Raw genomic sequence first — 22,512 nt, 5'->3', positions numbered from 1 at the left:
GCAATCTATCACAATTTGTTATGGCCACAGAAACCAGGGGACAAAACCATGAGCACACTGTAGTATCATTCACATTTGACCTTTCCTGTTCAGAAAAGGACAAGCAGCTTCTCGCTCTGCTCCATTAGGAAAAACCATAACGAAAAATCATACAGCTCTATTAGAACACTTCAGACATACCTCTAAACCCTGCTCCTGCATGAAGCGGTAGTAGCACAGCACTGCATACAGAACAAAACCACCTGCAAAGGCATAGAGACCAAACTGCACTTGGTCTTCTCTAGCTTTGCCACCAGATTAGCTGCACACTGCAAGATTTCACAATTCTTTCTCTCATGTCCATTATCTGATGCACAATAAAGTATAAATATTTTGCATCCTTCACTGTCAGCACTTCACATCCTCACATAACAAAACATTTTAAACCAAAAACACTAGGACAGCACTCCTTAAAGCAGTAGCCTGAATAGATTTGTAAACCAGAACATTGAGATTAATTAGGTAACAGGTATTCCAGAAACTGGTCCACTTCTGCACAGGTTTGTGTTCTTTCCAAGCATGCATAATCTAGGTCCACAAGGAGACACATGTAAAATACGGCACATTAGGAAAGTCTGCTGTACTTGGAAGGAAGCACTACTATGAAAAGTCATCTAATCCATTGATGAAGGACATATACTTTCAGATAGTCACATACAACAGGAGGTCTGAGTGTTATATCTCAAATAAACCAGCAGCTATAGGAATATTTATTAAAACTTCTAGAAATACACAACATATTTGGCCTTATTAAACTAGCATCCATTAAGGATATCACCTAAGCTAGCAATGAGCTACGGGGAAAGTTTCATGCCCATTGCAGTGCACAAATTTGATCTGTAAAATGTCAGCCACCTAGATTTTCAAATTGGTGAGACTACAGCCCCTCTTATCAGAGCACAGTATTTGATGTAATCCCCCAAACGTGTTTTGTAGCTAACAAAAAGATAAACATGTCTACACAAAATTTAACTTTGCAGCCTACCTAGACTGCCAAGTTTCAGCTGGTGTGTGTTGGCCAAAATCTGTTACACTAAACAAGCATTGCAAAACATGCCTCTCCCAGCCTCTAAGCTGGGCTCCATACATGTACATTAGGAGACAGAAGGAAAATAAGGACTTGGAACAACTATTGATCATTTGTGGATGTCGAGATGAGACTGAAGATATATTCTCATATTTGCAAATGCTGAATTTAGACAACTTCCTTTGTTGAAGACCTACTCAGAATTCTCAAATGTGAGTTCAGGTAAGATCAAAACTGCATTCTTCTCCACCACAGTAGGGGGGTGTCAAAAGCAAAAAGTGTATTTGTTGAATAGATTTTTTTTATGCTGAGCTCAAACATTCTGAGCTTTTGTCCCACAAAAGCAGCTGAAATAACATAGCATCTTGAGATATACAATTATTCACTTCAATCAAAAAATACCAGGTGCTTTATGACCATCAGTATTACTCGGTACCTGACGGGCAGAGCTCAGAAGTTCTTGGCTTACTGACCTGTCTGACTTGAAGCTCCACTAGAGTTAATATATATGTATATAATAATTGTTCTAGCAGGTATTTGTGCCCCATTATTATCTTCTACATTGTGAAATTGTTGAGTATGACTTCCTACCTAATGAGTCATTTTCTTCAGGGCAAGAGGCAAATGACCTATTAAATAAAAAATAATTGCATCTGCATGCTTCGTTTTTCATGTCAAAGGACTGATTAGGACGACACTTAGTAGTGGCAGTTCAGAGTGCTAGCCACCACATTGTAAATGACGGTAATGACTGATAGTGGCACTTAGCTGAAGCAGTTAACTGCATAAAATCACTGGTGCATGCCGTTGGATTCAGTTATCATTATACTTATTGGTTTATCAGTTTAACACTCTACAAATCAAATAAACTATCTCTGTCATTGGCACTTATACTGATATTACGGTTTTTGTGTAACTTACTCAGAAGTACATATCTCTGAAATCAATTTGTACCCATGACACTGCAAGGCAAGAAATTGCTTGTCTTGAAGACAGCACAGAAAATGGAAAGCAAACAAAATCTTCATTGGTTATTGAAAAGGAGGAAAAAAATAAGAATTGCTTGCTCGTAAAGGACAAATCAAGTAATAAATTACATGAGAAACAGCAAGCAAATGTTTCCATCATATGCAACACCTTTTGTTTCGAGTCAACCTATCTGGAGCAATGAAGTGCTCTCCCCGAGACTTTGCAGTGTGCTTTCCACACTGCTTCCAAGCAGTGGTCCTTCTTTCCCATCCTGCTGCAAGGACCCTTCAGCAGAGAGGGAAGGGCACTCTAACATTTGAACACACAGGCAGAGCCAGCAGGCATCAACAGGTACCTGCAAAAGCCAGCACAAACATTTGCTACACATGTGAGATCATATCAAGTTTTAACTGGAACACTAAATATGCTTTATGTGATCCATGCCACATTTTCTCCTACTTGTGGGTAGCTAGAGTGAACAAGTTACATGCATCATAACATGTATTTTTCTTCAGCACTTGTCCTCCTTCAGAAGTCAACCAGCCTGTGTTTACTTAACTTTTCCTAAAATAATCTAACAATAATATTGTCAGTCTGGGAACAGACATGCCTTTCTTCACTTTAAAAGCAAAGGGGACACAAGAATAAAACAGCAGCCAAGAATCTGTTGGATCATCAATTTTAGGTATAATTAAAACTAAGCATTGCAGTCATCCTGGGGGCTTTTTCCAGCGTAAAAAAATCTACTATAGTTCATTTTCTTGCCTCCAAATAGCCTTGAAAGAAAAAAATAAAAAGGCTTTCAATGCTTTTATAGTGAAGATATTTTTAGTAAAGAATGATTTGTGAGATACACTGATAATAACAGGAGTTAGAGAAGTGCCTTAGCGAAGCACATTTTATTTACTTTTCCCATACTTGTACTGTGTAAATTAGTTGCAAAATATTGTGTAAAATCTCCTAACTCTTCAGAGATACGTCATATCACAGAGATATTGAAAAGTAAGTGGTATATTTGAATCCCAGTCTGCACTTCAAGGAATACTTCCAAAATGTAAAAAAAGGACAATTTAATCTTAAAAAGCATAAATACTGTTGAGACTACTAGCAGCCAGATCTCCCCTAGTGAGCAAGGCATCATTGAAGCAATTTCATTCTATTGGAGCCTGCATTCCTGAATGCACTTTTAGGTTTTCCCGACTGTTCAGTTATAGCCTTGTGCCAAAAATCTCTGCATGGTCCCTTTCCAGCCTGCCCATTTTTCATGTACATCGCACACCTGACACCTTGCATTTTGTTTAGCTGCTAACTCTGTTGGACTGACACATAGCATGTGGCAATCATCTCACTTGTAGCCTGCCACACCTACACAGCAACATGCAAAGAGCTGTCTGGGTGGAAGATGAGGGTAATTTCCAGCCTCCATACTTTTCCCCTTTCTCTTCCTCCTCTCATTTGTCTGGTGCCCCTGCACAAAAAGGACCAGTCAAACGTGGTGATGCTATCTAACAAGGAAAAACCTACACAGGAGCTGGCTGTGGCTGACACCCATGGTGCCAGATAGCACCACACACATATGTACTGTTTTGTCATTTTATTCTTAACAACTACTTTCCTGGTTTGCTCTGAGTGCAACGACGCCAATACACAGTAAGAAATCAATGTGCTGAGCAGCGGCCCAGTCCCTGATAGACAAACATCGCCCAGGGCATGAGCAGAGTTTCATCCAAGCTGCTACCCTGGGGCTGTCAGCACAGGAAAGCTACAAACTGACTCTGTCTCTGTCTTATCCAGCCATCAGCCCATCTCCTGCCTTGACAACCAGGCTCTCATCTGTGTTTCAGGCTACCTCTGCAGAAGGAGTTTATCACCAAGCTGATTTCACTCTGTCAGGCTTCTGAGGGACAGATAGGACAGCTGACTAGGGAAAAAGAAACAGGTTAGCCCTGGCATTTATTCAAAGATGATCTCCAACGTTTTCATAATTAGTGTTGCACAGAAAAAGTCATGCCTACTTCACCTTCTCGCTGTTTGTGGGGTTTTAAAATACTCTTTTAAAAAAGATCTATCAATCTGCCAGATTTATGATATTCAGTTTCTGTCTGTGGTGGGGCAAGATAACCGTGAAGTATTCTCACAAAACCTTTCTGGAGAAAAAAGCAAAATGCTGTAGCCTTCTACTCCCCTGTGCTCACAGACAGTGCAAATAACCTGGGAAGGGCAGGTTGTCACACCCCAGCTACCTGTCAATACTGGCCACCTCATCATTCATTTGGAGCCGGTTCATTCTCAGCACTCTCAGGCTGGCACACCAGGGCGTGCATCTCCAGCGCACACCCTGGGTGCAGGGCTGAAAAGGGAGGAAAGGAATCCCTTAATAACTAATAAGTTTGTTTACCAGCTTGGCCCTGTCCTGGCTTTGCATACTCCCCCAAGACTCTTAGCTAAGACACTCATCCAAGCTGTGCTCTCAGGCTTAGTAGCAGTGACTTCAACCTTGACAATCCTGACCACTTCTCTGGACCCGGAAGCTTTCTGAAATGCTTCTAGAAAAGAGGAAAGAATAGATTTAATTGGCACCAGAAGGACCTGGTAGGTAGGTATCGCACTGAATTCAGAGTTGCAATTTCAATTCTGCTGAACACCTAAAAGACTTTTGCCGCTACCAAAGTTTTCCCCCACCCTGAAACTGCACTTTTTAGAAGTAGGAGAAGCAAAAGAAAATGCATTGATAGAACCCACTCCCCTCTTTCTCCTGTGGCTAACTAGAACAGAAGCAGGATTTGCATAATTTGCGCCAGCTGAAATCATAGAATGGTTTGAGTTGGAAAGGACCTTAAAGATCATCCAGTCCCAACCCCCCTGCAATGGGCAGGGACATCCATCTAGATCAGGCTGCTCCAGGCCCCATCCAACCTGACCTTGAACACCTCCAGGGAAGGGGCAGTCACAATTTCCCTGGGCAACCTGTTCCTGTGTGTCACCACTCTCATCGTGAAGAAATTCCTCCTTATGTCTAGTCTAAATCTGCCCCTCTCCAGTTTATACCCATTGGCCCTCGTCCTGTCACTACAAGCCTTTGTGAACAGCCCCTCCCCAGCTTTCCTGTAGCCCCTTCAGGTACTGGAAGGTCACTATAAGGTCTCCTCGGAGCCTTCTCTTCTCCAGGCTGAGCAACCCCATTTCTTCCACACCTGAGAGCCTCGTCTGAGGCACCAAAAGACAACCAGCCTGGAAACCTTCACCTGGTGAAGAGGACAACCCCACAGAAATATCTCACTGTCATGGAGTTGACGTAAACAGCTGATGTGACCCATGGACACAGTAAGGGCTGGATTGCAGGCACATCCCACATGTCAAGAAATGGAGACGACAAACAGTTGTCATGCTCCCCACGTGCCTGCTAAATGCATCATCTGCAGCATCACTGGGAGGAGAAAGCAGCATTCTGCACTTAATTCCCAGCTACTGCCAGGCTGACATGCAGTCTGTTATACTACCAGAAGAGTGGGGACTGGAGCTCTTGGAAGAGGATTAGAGAACTCTGCTTCACTTAAAAATAGATATTTGAGAGTGGATTTCTGAAAGCCAGCCTTCTCCTCGATGAACTGAACTATCACCCCTTTTCCTACATGCTATCAAACCTCAATTCCAATAATGCAACAGCAGGTAGGAGAGCTTTAAAAGGAGGGGCAGTGAGAGCCCAGGTGGTGGTGGTAAGGGGCTGCTTCTTGTGCCTTGGCTTCAACATAGTAACCTGCAGGCTAGAAGCCTAGAGGGGTACAAGCCTCCTCATGCTGCCGGACCAGCATGGACAAACCCTGATGTACGCATTGGGCTCTGGGATGGATTCATGACTGAAAACATTGGTAGTGCCCCTGGCAGCCAGGAGTGAGCAGCCAATTCCCACTGCTGCTGCCTTACACCACATTATCTACTCAAGATCAGTAGTGCTGCTCTTAGGAAATTCCCCTTTCCCAGAGGTTGGTTTATCAAAATCCCTTTATTTCTTGTTCTTGATAAAATCTTTATTAGCATCTTTCTGTACTGCAAGACAGGAAGATAAAATAATTACCACCTTCCATTGAAGGAATAAGCTTTTTCACAGTTTGCTAACAAAAATTTCCTATGAGCTTCCTGTGTTGCCACAATTTTTATCTTTATAGTTTTCCAGAAATAATTGTTTTCTTTCCTAACCTCCATTGGGAACATCACTTTGAATTCTGACCAAAACCAGAAGGATATATATATTACATGTGAGTGAATGAAAGATATAATTCTGCATTAAAAAACAGTCTATTAGCCAGTTCATGGTTTTTTTCAGCACACACTCCAAGGACAGTACAAATGATTTGTACATAAAAAGTAACAACGATAATTCAACAAAATGTGTGTTCTAGTACAATGACAAAATTAGGTCCTTGGGTCTTACTTAAAAAGGACAGATGGTTAGAGCTTCCCAGAACTAAGTATTAACAGGAGTTTTGGGTGCACAATAAACTCTGAATTGCAGCTAAGTAGGGATCCTTTTGTGGCTTTGGTATTTTTTGGAGGATGGGGTCAAAGGGAATATGTCTCTTCTTCGCCCTATCCTCCATAGTTACATGAGAATAGTTTAATTATCAGACACATTCATTCTTAAAAATAAGAACATCAATAACAGTGACCATGCTTTCAGAAGTTCCACCAATTTGTGATGTCTGCAGCACACACATTTTATGCCAAAATAAAAAAAATTAACTTTTCAACTAATTTTATCCAATAATATAATCATTCATGAATGGTATTGAATGCAGCCTAAAGACAAGCCTAAAGTCATAAACAAATGATCTCTTCAAGCTGACAAACAACAGCTGCAGAAAGACAGCAACATTCCCAGAAGTACTTAGTCTCTGGAGAACCTAATCTTAGCAAGAAATCATGTGCTTTGCCATACTGATATTCCAGTGGAGACTAATTTGTAACGCCAAAATAGATGTTTTTTTAAGAGTAAATATAACTAGGTCGGGAGACAATCAGATCTTTAATTTAAAGATGTTTGGAGAAACTATCTTCAGAAAATGCACTGAACAGAATCATGGAATATGAACAGACAAATCTCCTGCTGTGTAATTTGCAGCACCTTCTTTTACAGTGTTTTTGAAAGTTGAGTGAAAGACAAAACTGCACACACTTGCCCAGCTCCCTGCATTACACTATTTGTAATTTATTTGTAATTTTACTTAGTCAAATTATTAACATAGTAAAGCTAATATGCCTCTTATTAAAGAGACAACCTTATAAATTGTCAAGGTATTAAAAAGAACTGAGACATCTAACGCTTGATAAACTCTACAGAAATATTTCAGTTTTATTCTCTCCCTGAAGGTTTTACCTGCAGCCACAGTCAACCCACAGCTTAACTTAGTTCCAGAGGGAGAGGTCTCTACTTACAGCTCGGCACTAACTGCGTTTTGCAGAATGAGCAAATTGATATTGGTTATTTAGGCTGGCTAAGACTCTGATAGGATAAACTTCCATATTTTCAAGATTCCTTTCATGAGTTCTTAATTAAAACAGGCTGTTAAGATGATATTCACATAATCAGCCTTAAGTTCTTTCTTTTAATATTTCAACTGGTTGTTGTCTGTTCTTTCTTTAAAGAACAGGTAATTACATCTGCTCAACATAGTCTCCTAAGAACTTGCAATTGATCTTTATGCAGGTAATCTTTTCAGGAGAAAAAAAACCCAAAACATTGCTAAATCACTAAAAGCATTTTGGAAGCAAAGTGCATGTAAAGATTAAAAATATTTTAGGACCAAATTACAGATCATACCACCTATTTGTCCCTTTGACTTAAGAAATAGTTCCACATACACTCAAAAGTCAGACTCTCCCTCTTCTTAAAAACACAGCAGACAAACCCCTGCCACTATCAAAGAAACATACCGTGTTAACGCTCCACAATCACCTTTCAGAGTGGCATTCCCATTAAAGCGTAAAGCTACTGTGCTGACTTCTTCCATTAGCCACACTAATTTTAAAAATTTAAACTGAAGCAATCACCAGTCTTCCTAACTTCTCAGCCAGAAAACCATCAGAACCAAAGCAGATAAAGTTTTCCTTTAAATTTTACACTCTGACAATTTACTAGCATTTGCATAAACCCCCTCATTTTGTGAGCACACATGCGCTACCATAACAAATTGGAAGAACTACTTACCTAGAAGTTAAGTCGCTCTTACTGATACAGTTTTGCATGACTAGAGCTTTATAGTGCAGCTTTTTCAAAACAATTGAGTTTTGAAAGTGCCAGTGTCTAAAAGCCAGACCCTTGAGACAGCTAATCATTCAAATGTGCATAGCGAGATGTTTAAGGACAAAATCTGGAAGAAGAGAGAAGAGAAGACCATGAAGAAAAAAAAGCGACAATTTAAGACACATCTAAGAACTAGATCATGTACGTTTTAGTGAGGCAAAGTAATTGTCTGAATTCAAGATCTGAGCCATCCATCACATCTAGCCTGGCACACGTCAAGGGAACAAGCGAGGCCAGGTGCTTGCTCGTTTTATGGAGCTGGGTTGATATCAATCACTGTCACTTGTGCAAGCAGGAGGGTAGTGATGTGAAATTATTACCAAGGTAAACCTGTTCAAAGCTGAAGGTGTGGAGAACACCCTCACTCTTTGAATCTTGTCAGAGTACTTCTGAAGGATTCGATTACGTTTTCTCTAAAGAAAAACTCGTGAGAAATGTATAACAAATGCAAGGCAGAGCTCCATGGTAGAGATCACACTCCACCTTGCGCTGTGTCTCCACGTACATGAATGAGGTGGTACAATTCCAGAATGAGAGACCGGGAGGAACCCATCCCGAGCAGTATACACTTTAGGCAACTCGATATATTTGCTCCTGGCTATTCCCACCCCAGTAAACAATAATATTCACATCCCTCCTGAATAAGCACTCTTATGGGGAGGGAGAGGAGTTATGCAACGTAGCTCTCTGTGCTCACGCCGAGCAGGAAAAGTGATGCAGAGCTCAAAAACTCAGACAGTACGTCGGGCGGGAGACGCGGAGGGGATGCCACAAAGGCATTTCACGCCCTATCTGATTCCGAGCCTTTCCACGCGCACCTGCATTCTGAATTGACTTGGGAAAACACACCCGGCTACAGCTCTGCCTTTTAGAACTTGAGCTCCTTCGACGCTAAAACACCTTCCTGAAAACACCGGGCGCTCTAAAACACCCTCCTGAGCCGCTGGCCGCGTCTCCTTAACCCTCTCGGCCGCGAGAGGCGGTGGGGAGGGAGGCTCTGGGGCAGCCGCTCCCGGGACGGGGCGCTCGGGGCGGTCCCGAGCGAGCGACGGGCGAGCGCGGAGCCACTCAGCGATCCAGCCTCTGTCTCCTCCGAACGAGCCACTCCGGTAACGCGGCTGTGGGGGTTGTGGTTGGTTTTTTTTTTTTTTTTTTTTTTTAAGGATATCCTCCCCGCGGATGAGCGGCTGTTTCCACGCGCGCTGCCAAGCTCCCTCCCCCCTCTCTCCCCGTCCGGGATGCCCGGGGCCGCGGGGCCGCGCCGCCCGCCCGCCTCCCCGCGCTGAGCCCCGCAGGAAGCGAGAGCCCCGCCGGGCGGCGGCGGCGGCGGAGGAAGCTCCGCGGGACGAGCGCAGCCCCACATGGCCGCGCCGTGAGCGCCCGGCGAGCCGCCCTCCCCGCGGACCATGCCCCGTGGTAAGGAGCGCGCACCGCACCTGCGCCCCCGCCGCCTCGCTCCGCCGCGCTGCCAACGCCCGCTGCGCTTTTAAACCCGCCCTCACGGACGGGGAAATCCCCAAGGTTGTTTTGTTTTCTGTTTGGTTTTTTTTTTTTTTTTTCTTTCCCCCTTTTCCCCTCAGAATGAAAGTAAAAGCGCCCGGTTCCCATCCCGTCCCGCTGCCGGGAACTGGGGCGCCGGGGATACCCTCGGCGCTCTCCCCTCGGCACCTTCGCACGGCAAAAAAACCCCAAAAAACCCCAAAAAACCGCGATGCCGAGCGCTCCCCTCCGGGATGGGAGACCGGAGAAGGGGGACGGGGGAGATTTGCGGGAGGTTTGCGGGGGGACCGGTGTCAAGACGCAGTAAACGCAGGGTGGGTGGCTGCTTCGTCGCATTTTAGAGTATTTAAGTCATGAAATATCTATAACTTGTGACATTTCTATAGCTTATGAAATATATATAACCTATGAAATATCTCTAACCTATAAAATATCTCTAACCTGTGAAATATCTCTAACCTATAAAAATATCTATGACTTAGGTCATTATTGATTAAGATCCGAGAGTCCTGTTGATGCGCCTCTCGTTTGTGTGTGTTCAACAACTGTAACACTATGAACCAGCACCAGTTTCTTCTTCACCAAGGTTTTTGCTCTTCCAGTCCCTTTTTTGGAGAATTGGGGGCGCTTGCTTTTAATTCAGTTTACCCTTCGAGTCCCCTGCTGCTGGCACTGCAAGGCATCAGCCACTCATAAAACAAATGCTGAGCTTGAGGACCATGTCGTGGAATCGACAGCCTTGTACCGCACTGCCAGCCGGGATCCAGCCGCTGTGGGCTGCGTGCGCTGAGTTTTTGATTGCAAAACCAAGAGGGGCTCTCCTACATTTGGGAATTCTGGAATGCTAACTCCTCCTGCCTTTTCTCGGAGAACTCTTTGGGGCTTTCTGGATATGACTTGTGAGTTACTGGGAGTTTATGGGAAGGATGGGTTATTACCAGTAATGCACACTCCCTTTCTTTTGCAGTTTCGGTATTATGGAGTGCCATAAATTCTGCGTCTTTTGAAATTTCTTAAGAAAAATCCTTTCAGTTTTCATTCTAAAGCTCTTGGAACGTTTTCTGACTCCTATCTAATGGGTTCCAGAGGGCTCACTTGGGAACATCTGAATAGATTTCACTGCAATCCCTGATGAGTTCAGGGACTGCATCAGCATGCAACATCTCTTGCAGAATTATCTGCTTTGATTCTGTAATTTCTTCATTTTAAGGAGTTTCAAAATCAGTACAATACAGAGAAAGTAGAAATAAAATAAGTGAAACCACATTCAGTAGGACTTAGTGGTTTTCACCCTTTACCTCTACTTGGTCCTGGACAAACCCAAGTTTTAAGTGGTGGAGTCTGTTAGATAGATTTTAATTTAGAAGATTGTTATTTGTGTCTTTTGAAGCATGTTTTTGAAGCAGCATATCCAAGTTGCTTTTATAACTGCTAACTTGGAAACAAGCATTTCCATTCTTTTTTGCACTGGAATCAAGACATGCAATGGTAAAGTGGAAAAAAGACGTCCTGTAATTGACTTCTTATTGCATTTATTTGTAAAGTTCTTTTAAAATATCAAATCTCAGTCTTACAAACTGCTAATGCGCTTGGCACAGATATAGTTAGTATAGAGATTTACAAAGGTAAATCTCTGTGGAAGTCAGGTGTCCACTTGGAGATTGAAGATCCTAATAGACTTACCTTACCTAGTTTGTATATTTACTACATGTAGGATCCAGTTAGGATCCATTTGGTTTTTTATGGTGAGATATTAATAGGCTTCAGCTGATCAGTATATGAAAAGGTTAGAAAATTTGGGTTTGGGGCCATCAAATTTCCATTAAAAATTGGCAGGCAGCTTGCCACAGGAAGGGTTTTTGAGTTCAGCTTGTACAGGTAAAAAATTTCCAGTCCTCTTTCTAGGACAAGGATGTACATCACAGCATGTTCACAAGTAATCTGACAGAAAAAAAGGCTTTGGTAGTCAGGAGAAATGGCATGCATTCTGCTTTGAAACAGCAGTGTGAGGCAGGGGTCAGCTGGGATGGGGCTGTGAGGAATTGTGCTTCTCTGAATGGTAGATGGTTGTAAAGGTTATGATGAAGTTTCATGGCTTTCTGCTTAGTTATTCAAGATTTCTCTCTGAGGCTGGGATTTACTAGTGATGTCCAAGTCCAGAGACACCCATCTTTGAGTGCTGGACTGGCTGTACCCAGTGCTCCCGTCCTTTCCCGAGGGGAAGGAAAGTAGCAGCTACGGTCAGGGCATCCCTTCTGCCTTTCCTGGCTGCAACCCCGCAGTTACTCTGTATGCGGTACTTGTTCTTACTGGGTAGCAGAAATGGGTAGGAACAGCTCATACTAGTCCAGGAACATGATATGACCTTTGCTAATCCTCCAACCTGAATTTCTAGGTCTGTTTTTTTCTAAATCATTTAAGTTTTATTTTCTAAGTTATTTAAGCCTCATCCTAGCCAGTGTAGGTGTAAGCCAGAGTCCAGGTGTGAGCTTCCGAATCCCAATATCATCCTTCACTCCGTCTTCCTTATTCCCAGCATCAGGCCAGTCACCTGCAGCCTCCAGTTACCCTGTCGTCCCTTCAGGCTCTTTTGATATTTCGGTCTTGTCACAGCTTAGCCCCTGCCTAGCCAATTTTGGCTAAAACCATGCAGTTGGGCTTCTATTTCCCTTCCTCCCTCACCCCCAGAGAAAGGGAAAAGGAAAAGGAGAGGAAGAAGACTTGCGTGTTGGAAACTAAAATTACAGTTTTAATGAAATAATGCTAATGATGATGGGAATAATTAGAAAGTAATAAAACATAAACAAATATATGAGATTGCCGCCCCCTCCCCTCAATGACTGTACGTCACCACAAATACCATAGAGCAGACATGAGGTAATGGGTCCATGGCTGAGAGGGAGCTGGACTCAGGAAATGGATTCAGGAACTCATGGATCCAGGATCAGGAGTAAACAGACAGATGAGGTCTTCACTGGATGTCAGCCATCACAGAAGAGAGCGAGGCCCTTGTGGTCACTCATTTTTATACCAAGTGTGACATATATGGGATGGAATACTCTGTTGGTCAGTTTGAGGTCACCTGTCCTGTCCACTCCTCTCTGCAGGTGCAGCGGTTTTTTTTCACCAGCTCAAGAATGGCTCTGGTTATTTGGAATAAGTATAAGCATTGGCCTTTCTGCATACCAATTCCCCATATTATCATTTCTAGGGAGAAAACTGTCTGAAAAACATGAGTTAGCTAAAGTCAGAAGGTTAGAAAACGGATTCTTCTTAAGCTCAAACTACACCAGGTCTTTTCTCTCTGCCCATCCTCACAGAACTTGTATATTCCTGGGTGTCATCTGAGGCAGAAGACCTGGTGTCTGAGCAAAGCAAAATGACCCACTGAAGGGAGAAACAAAGTGAGAGGCAGTGAGATTTGCTCCGAAACACAGCTAAAATCTTGCAGAGTAGGGCGTGTTGCCATGTTATCTTATCTTATGGACAGTAGTATGGATTTTCACATTAGGTCAGACTGCAAATGTATGTAAACACACTTTTAACGCGAAGACACATTCATGTAGAATTTATCATATGAAAACTGGACAATTGAGATGGGATTCAGCTGCAGATTAGAACAATTGAATGTCTACACCTGTTCGACTAAGACACTCGTGTATGTATGTACTAGGTGGTTACAGTCCAATTGTGTTCAATGGAGAGACCTCATCAATGCTTGTAGCAAAGCCTGGAGACGAATTCAGCTCAAGTAGACACTATGTAGCTGGTCAGCTCAGTAGCTGCAGGCTCTTAACCACGCTGGGAAAATCATACTTGAGTATGAGGGAGTTTGGGCACATAGTGTTTTAATGGAAGCTGAATCCTTCCCTTGAAGTACAAATAATTTGGTTGTACAAATATCCTAAGAAATTACGGAATGTATTCATTAATACAGCATACAATCTATGGCATTTAATATGTACCTAACTGCTCTTGTTGTAATCTAGCCTTTTTTAGATCTATCTTTCGGGTTGTGCCACTGCTCCTTGTTCTGTCTCCAGTGAACTCATCAAATTGTACGATGGGAAATAGAACAACTGAAATCCGTGTGAAGTATGAGAATATACTAAGCCACGACATTGATGAGCTGGTAGGTAATAGCACTTGGGCTTTCAAAAAATGTTGCTTATTCTTAGATGTTAGCAAATAATGATAATAATAAAAAGCTCTGATGTTAACATATAATAAATGTCCTATTTAAAATCACATATTTCCTTGGAATCGTGGCTTTATTTGAGGGAGTGTGAAAATTCAGTCTCTTTACAGTCTCTGAAATCTGTGGATGCTGCCTATTTGATACTGTGATACAGGTATTTGTGCCTGTGCACTATGTAGTTAGACACTTGTACCATGTTGCCCTAAATAGTATATTACATTAGAAAGTACTCTTTTCCAAAGGAATTTCATGACTGCTTCTGTTCATATCTTCTTATCAATGGAAGAAAGCATTATATGGTCAGTAATTTGTTCTACTAGTTGTAGACTTCTTGGCAGAAAATTCATGCAACAATATTTTTTTATATATATATTTTACCTATTAATATATTGTGTTTAGCCAACAAAGAAACAACTTTCCTAGGTGTCAGCAGAGAATAACTTACCTTTCTCAGTTGTAAACCTCCTCCATTATGGCTTTATCAGCTGGATTTCTTACAGCTGTGCAAAACAGTATTGTAACAATTTACCAGTCCATGCCCAAAACCTGCCTTCCAACTCTTCATCATGAATTATTTACAATTAAATTCATCAGTGAGGAACACTTTCATGGGAGAAAGCACATTCCACAGTTGGATTAGCAGAGAGATTCCTATGAAACTAGGATTTTTCTGACAGTTTGTCACTAAACGCGAACTCACTGTTCTGTTGCAGTCTTAAATCAAGATCTCTTTGCATGAAATACAAGTGATATACAGTATTTTTCCAAAGGTGAAATCAGGAGCCATTGTATTTCTTAACACTTACCATCTACCACCATCCTTGATCATGTTGTGTTTGTTGAGATTATGAAAAATGAAAGTGAAAGCTACTTCTCCGTAAATAAATGACCTTATCCTGAACAAGGCACCAGAGTTAGGGCAACTATTCATGGTCTTTTTCGAACAGATAAGTAGCCCTTCAGTTGTCATCTTATTTCTAACAAAGACAAGTGTTTCCTAGAGAACAAAATTAAACCTTCTTGGTTAGCAGTTACAAGATAGCTGACCTATAAAAGAAAGGAATGTGACAGGAAAAACAGCCTGGGTGTCCCAGGCTGGAGGTGACAATGCCTTGCTGCTGCCCAACTGCAAGGACAAAGCTTGGTGCCCCAGTGTGCTGTCAAGGATTTGAACAGAACAATGCTATTCTTCCAGATATATTTAAGTATTATATAGGTTTTTTAGGAGACTGTAGAGGAACAAAAGCTGTTATCCATATTAATAAATAAATAACTCCTTAATCGTGTAATGCTTATGAAAGGTAATGGGGATGTACTGAACTCTGGAGATTTTACTTCCTCGAACTGGCATGCACAAGCAGCTACTGTGCAAGTTTCTTCATTTTCCTGTCTTCATTTTTTCCCAGTTTAAGAGAGATTAATTTGTCTTCCATGTAAAATTGTTTAACAGAAAATATTAGGGACATTGCTATGTGGGTGAGAGTGACTGCTCACAACGCACTTCCCTGCAACTGCAGAGCCAAAGTCAATAACTTTCAGTCCCTCATCCTGATGCCTGGAGGCAGTTACGGAGATGACTAGTGGGTTATATACTAGACCTCCCTCAGTTAATTTGATTTTCACTAATGCATTTTCTAAGGCCAGGTTGCTTTATCACAGCCAATAAACTGCCTTCAGAAATGGCTACTGTACATTATACTAAAGATGATCTGAGGAAGTCAGTGAGAATGGGTAAAGCCCTTAGCAGTTAGCAAGTGAAGCCACAGATGTATAGGTTTTAAGGTGATAATTTATTTAAATAATTTTAAATCTTGGTGCTGTGTAACTGCAGCTAAACTTCAGTCTGTTGTGGTATAATACAAGCAGAGATGTACATTATCTTCCAGATTTATTAATTAATTTATTTGTTTATTTATTTGTTTAATTATTTATTTAATTATTTACTCTTGTCAGTTAATGTTTGACTTCCTAAACTCTTGATTTTGAAAACGCTTCTTGGATCAAGTTGCCTGAAATACAGGCAATCTTACACAAAAATCTGCAGAAATAATTTAAGAATTAAGATGTCTATTGTGTTCCTATGCACAGCTAAGCAAGATCTAACACAATATTTTCATGAGCTGCCTTTTTTAAAAAGCTTTCTGGTTTTATTAGGTTATCTGGATACAGGCTAAAGTAGAAAGCAAAGGAAGTTTGTTGAGTTGGGTTTGTCATCTTATAACAAGTGTGAAAGTGGAATTAAAAAACCGCATAGAATGAACTATTGATAAAAGATTATGGTCATGCACAGGGAGCAAGTGACATTGCTTAGGACATCTTCTGTTAGTGCATATGAAAAGGGGCTACTACAATCTGTTTAGATGCCTGGGTCATTTATTAAGACCAACATTGACAAAGATTGTATTTGATGCCTATGTAAGATTTAAATATTCCTCCTGTATGGTTTAAAATGCCAAAGAACCAAGTAATTTAATAGAATACGAAAGTTTAAAATTAATAGATTTGTGTCCAGTTCTGGGCTCCCTAGTACAAGAGAAATATGGAGATACTGGAGATCATCTGTCCAGTAAAGAAAGGCTGAGAATTCTGGAACTGTTCAGCTTGGAGAAGAGAAGTATCAGTGGGATCTTATCAATATATATAAATACTTGAAGGGAAGGTGAAAGTGGATGGAACCAGGCTCTTTTCAGTGGTGCTCAGTGACAGGGGAAAGGACAGCGGGGCCACATTAAACACAGGAGGTTCCTTCTAAACATCCAGAAATACTTTTTCAGTGCTCAGGTGACTGAGCACTGGCCCAGGTAGTCCAGGGAGATTATGGAGTCTCCATCCTTTGAGATAATCAAAAGTTGTCTGGATATAGTCCTGGACAGTCTGCTTTGGGTGGCTCTGCTCGAGCAAGGTGCTGGACCAGAGCCCTCTTCCAACCTCAGTCATTCTGTGATTCTATGTGATTCTGTGAATAGTTTTAGAAATAGTAACTGGATTGAGGTTTTCTGCTTGTCAAGGAAAAGCTCAGAAGTGTACAACAATGTTACAGCTGAGCAGATGCTACAGAAAAATTTAATGATGACAATGCCAGCTATTAGTGGGAAGCTTGGCTTACTTGATTAAAAGTACTTCCATATTTAAACATATATGATATTTTACAGGTAAATATGTCTGCAGAGTATCGTGACAGGTGCTGCAAGAATAAAAAACATGAAAATAGCAAAATGTTTTTCTGCAATGATACTCAGGTAAAATTTAACTTCTCAGAATGTACTTTAGAGAATACAAACTCAAATGGGTTCTTTTTACAGTCCAGTCCTTGAATAACATTGTGATAGAGAGTAATATTCCCTTTTGATTAGTCAAATCATGATATTCAAGGTTGTTCCTTTTTTTCTGAATTTGGAATCAATCCATTTGTCAAGTAAACTGATATTTTAAAAATTAAAATATTAAGCAAATGACAGAAAGCACAATTGTCGGCTGTTGCTGCAGGTTTTATCATGACGTGATAAAAGGACTGACTAGAAAAATTATTCACTGTTTTCTTAAGTGCATCAGCTGATTTTATTATGGCTATGAGTTCTCCTTACACTATTATGATTTCTACTACAGACTGATACTTTAAGTATTTTGAATGATGACAGGTAGGTCAGATTAATCATCTCTTTTATTGGAAACAATGGGCACTATGAAAGCAAAAGAAATGAATCATAACTGATGGAACTTTTTTTTTTTTAAGACAAACCAATATTATAAAGAATCAATGGTGCACAGACTTTTCAGGACATATTTTTCTTTCTCTCTTTACAGGAAATAGAATCACTACAGAGTATGGCATGCAATATGCTCAGATTCTTTCATAGGCAAAAAATCAGCAAAGACTTCAGATGGAAAGCAGCACTAGTCTCATGTGGAACGTTACAAGTCCTACAGTGCAAGTGTGAAAGATATAAGAAAGAAAAGGTAAGTGGTAGTGAAGGTCCACAGTTTATGGGAAGTATGTATGTGATTTATTCCTTAGAGCTCTTCAATACAGACTGTCATATCTGTCTCTCAAAGGTACAACTATCATGCACATTGTATGTATGATGAATTTTGCTCTGTATAATATGTCTTGTAATAGACAGTAACCCCAGAGCAGAGACTAAGTAAGAAAATGATCTGGAAGTCTATAGTGAAGATACATGTTCTGGTTCAGTACTGAAGCATCTGGGCAAGTTCTTTGGTAAAAGACAAAGACTACATTTGTGTGGAGGTGGCCTTTAACATCTCTAGTGTATAAAATCATAGTTGTTACTTCTCATTGGGGTTCTACCTAAGATTAATGTTTAATTTTGTTTGTTTCAACAAACAATTAGAGAGTTTTTCTTCTTTCTACAATCCCTTTGATCTTTACTTTAACCCAAACATCTCAAACTTAACAAACTTAACAGTTAGATATGAAAATATTTGGTTTTTTAGTCATTAGCAGAATCAGCTCTTTGATGTCTTAATCAAATCTAGCACTATGATTTATAGACTACCATGGCAAAGGAAGAGTGTTAAGCATGTCTTCCAATTACCTATTGAACACAAATATATTGACCCACGTCAAAAAGGCTCTGAATAGACCCATGTCAAAAAGGCTCTGCATAGGCACCAGAGGATATAATTCTTTATGATTGGCTAAAATAGCTGGATTGAAGGCTGCATTTAAAACATTCTTTTTCTTCTTGAGATGGAGAAACTCTTACAATCTAGGACCAGATCTTCAAAGTAATTTTGGTGTCTCTTTTTCTCTTAGCCACTGGTGATGAATCCAACTTTTGCCTTACTGTAAAAGGTATTCCAGTCAAAGTGTCACCCTTGAAACTCCTGCCTAACTTTGTGGATGACTGGTTTTATTTAAAGACTTATTAAAGTATTTAGTAAAAATCATGATCAGTCATTCATATGGACATAATATGGACGATATGGACAACAATCATGGTCTCGTTTTCTCTGGGTGAGGTCCTGAACACTAGGCCACATCACTAAGCCCTGAGAACAAGTCTGTCTTGTTCCGCCAGTCTCAAGGTACTACACATAGAGACAGTCGTACTTTCTCGGTTGCACACAGTGGTTTCCGCTGTCCATATTTGCTGTGTGTAAAAGCCACATTCTCCCAATCCAGTGGGCAGGAGCAGCAGAAGGATGTGCTCAGAGTGAGAACATTGGAGTGATACAGGCTGTGTACTGCCGCGGCATATTTTGTGATGTTTAATTACTATATATGCTACCTCCATTATTTATTGAGATGTAATGGAATCAGTTTGTTTTAAAAGATATCTGTATGAAAAGAATAATCACGTCTCAATTAACAATACAAACTGTTCTTTTTCAGGTTTGCACGTGGGTAAATACTCATAATAAAGAAGATACAGAAACAGGTGAACAGTCCAAAAAGAAATGTAACCAAGAATTTTGTGAACTGAAAGAAAATATATCTCGCCTTCGATCCTGCTGGAATAAATTTGAAAAAATAATTTCCAGGTGATTCTAAATGAATCCTGCTATTTTCTTTCAAAGTGGCATTACATAGTGTCTTCGCATTTTATATGCACTCTTTGAGTAACTCTGCTCGCTTATATGAACACTTTATGCCAGAATTCTGATGGAAAGCTACTGTATCTTATTCCTGGAGATGGAATAAACAGAAACAGCCAGACCAAGCTGCTGAATTCCAAGAAGTGGAAATGGAAGAACAGTGTTTGAAACAAAGAACTCTGCAAAAGGCTGTCACACCTTTGCGCTCTGGAAGCTACTTTGAATTTTCTGATCTTTCAAGTAAGTTTATAATACTGTCATATGAAAGCAATGTACTTACATGTCTCCTGCAGTATATAACACTATCTTAGAAGCTGCAGGTGAAGAAAGCACTATGGCAAAGTAGCTGATTTCCTTGTATCTTTATAAAACCCATCAAGGATGGAAAGGAGCAATGTACCAAGTAGCTGATCTTGGGTCGGTTCTGCTGAAGCAATAAAGTTTTCAGTAAGGGTACCTAATGGGTCTGCAAACTGTCCTAGTTTTGCAAAAACAGGGAAAAGGTTATCTTTTCCTAAAAACTTAGAAGGGTGCTGATTTTTGAGAGATGTAGCACACCTCCGCTGGCTGAAGTAGAGGCAAGACAGCAAGACCTATAGAGGGCAAAAAAGGGAGTGCCTGAATGTAAGTTTGTTCAGCTGACTGGAAACGGCACTAGCCTTACGTATTTAGCTATCCTAGAGTTATGTTCAGGAGGAGCTAGAATTTCTTACCTTCAGATTGTGATTTCTTACATGCAATTATTTTTTATAACGTGTTTAACATGTTAGACAAACATGACTTAAAGTGTGTGAATATTTTCAGAGAATAATATATTGGCATTTATCTAATAAAGTGTTCATATTTAATTTTGGATAAATAGAAGTATTTTTATAGCTGTTTATAACTCTTCTGAAGTTCCTTACTTTGATATTATAACTCCTTTGGTAATAAAATATTTGTCTTCTATGGAATTGAGCTGTTGACATTTTGGGTGTCATTACTCCTTTTTTAGCTTTGTTTCACAGCTAGTCAGTAAAAGCACAGCCAGTAATGTAACCTCCAGCTGCTTGGGACTTAACACTATAAATTACTTATCTTTTAGTTGCTTGTAACCTGGCCAGTTTAGGTAGACACTTCCATACCTGGTAACTGCCTTGGACTAAACGTTGTAGCAAATCTTAAGTCAGTTTGTTGTTTCCTGATTCAGAGTAAGGTAACATAACATTGTTTTATCTGTGCTAAAGGAAATTTTTTGTGGATCTACTTTGAGAAATTTTTGGTATTCAGAACAAAGACCTGAAACAATGGGGGTGTACACTTCGAAGAATTGTATGGATCTCCTTTGACTGGAATAAGATCTGCTGTATTGAATCCAGAAAACCAGTGTGCTCTACTGCAAATGGTAAGGGGTTAAGAGCAAAGCAAGCATACTGTTAATGCCTCCTCATTTATGGTGAAAAAACTTCTCGAGGCAAAAGTAGTATCTTTGCAAAACTGTGATTTAGATTTTTAGATATTCTTTTTAGCTCTTGATGAAAGAGATCGCAACTTTAACTCTGAACAGTGGGAAAAAAAAACCAAAACAACGAAACCAAACAAAATCATCTCATAACTCTTACATAACAGGAAAGGCAAACAGACTTACCAGTAACATACTACAGATAAGAGAATGTAACCCCTATTGTAAGGACGTCTCTGGAAATCCCTTCTACTGAAAGAAGTCCCAGGAGACTTCAGTATTAAATGTGTCTCTGAGACTGAAGAACAGTTGCTTTTCCTTGGAAAGTAAGGAACAGCTGAATGCAATGCCAAGATTTCTTTCCTAATAACCACTTGGCAAGGAAAGGTCAGTGGGAATTAATATAAAAACATTCAGATGCAGTATTAGCTAGCACAAAATTGGAAGTTCAGTCAGCTTAAATGACTTAAGCAGCTGCCCAGAACTTAAATCTTGAGGCAAATCAAGCAATATTAGGCCTATCCTTGGGGAAAGGCCAAAATTAATTCCAGAGCAGAAATTTAAGTTGAGTGATTAATTTGTTCCTTGCCTTTGAGAACCTTATCCAGTCTCTGTCGAGATTACACATGAGACAATAAACTGCTTTGCAAGAATGGGTGAAGAGATGAAAACCTCACAGGGCATCACCACCATTCTTGCCTCCCCACCACTTTCATTTATGCATTTATTTATTTATTTATTTGGCCACTGCAAAGAGTAAGTAGGCGAAACCCATGACTCAGGAACACATAGAATTTATGGGAAGGGAAAACAACTTGGGTATTTAAAATAAAAAGAATTTTAGCACTGTTGTTGCGAAGGATTATGAGAAAGCAGAAAGAGGTGACTAATACCTGTGAACAAGAGAATGTTGCACGTTTCTAGCAGCAAGAATGTTAGTGATCAGTGGTTTATAGTAAGAAAGAAGAATTTCTGGCATTTAGGAAGCCAGATCAAGGAAGGCCACTAGAAGAGAATTTTCAAATCTCACTTTACACCATCAAATAGGTATTTACAGTGGTAGCTCTTTAGCAACAGATGCAGAAGTTATGTGTGGCTGGTTATGTGTTTCCTTCCAGTTCCTTCTCTTCAGCTTTGTGCTAAGCAAAAGAGATGTTGGCTTTGTGATAGGTTTACATTCAGCAGCTACATAGGTTTTGTTGTTTGTTTTTTAATCTTGTCATTTGATTGAAATGGTTCGTGGTAAACTAGAACAAAGAGGAAGCCAGCATGAGGAACATAACATAATCTTGGTGATGATAGGATAAATGAGTATCATCCAGAAGGAAGGGAGAATGTTTTCTCTGAAGAGGGTGTGGTGAAGTAGACAAAAGAGCCCCAAAGAAGGAACTTTCCCCTAAAACGAGGAAAGAAGAGAGGAATTGGTCTCTACTCATCCATATTTAGTCAAAAAAATCAGGAACCCAAACTCTTACTAC

The 22,512-nt window shown here is 40.4% G+C and overlaps 1 protein-coding gene across 1 annotated transcript; it reads left to right on the top strand.

Moving 5' to 3' along the window:
* The first annotated feature begins 9,729 nt into the window (after positions 1 to 9,729).
* IL7 (interleukin 7) lies at positions 9,730 to 20,879 on the top strand. The gene is made up of 5 exons (XM_069853122.1): positions 9,730 to 9,752; positions 13,826 to 13,968; positions 17,187 to 17,273; positions 17,839 to 17,991; positions 19,391 to 20,879. Exons 1-5 carry the CDS (start codon positions 9,743 to 9,745, stop codon positions 19,541 to 19,543), a joined length of 546 nt encoding a protein of 181 aa, XP_069709223.1. The 5' UTR covers positions 9,730 to 9,742; the 3' UTR covers positions 19,544 to 20,879.
* Positions 20,880 to 22,512: the final 1,633 nt, after the last annotated feature.

The sequence above is a fragment of the Phaenicophaeus curvirostris genome, chromosome 3 (assembly GCF_032191515.1).
Source record: "Phaenicophaeus curvirostris isolate KB17595 chromosome 3, BPBGC_Pcur_1.0, whole genome shotgun sequence".
Taxonomy (NCBI): Eukaryota; Metazoa; Chordata; class Aves; order Cuculiformes; family Cuculidae; genus Phaenicophaeus; species Phaenicophaeus curvirostris.
This window is presented reverse-complemented; position numbering and strand designations above follow the sequence as displayed.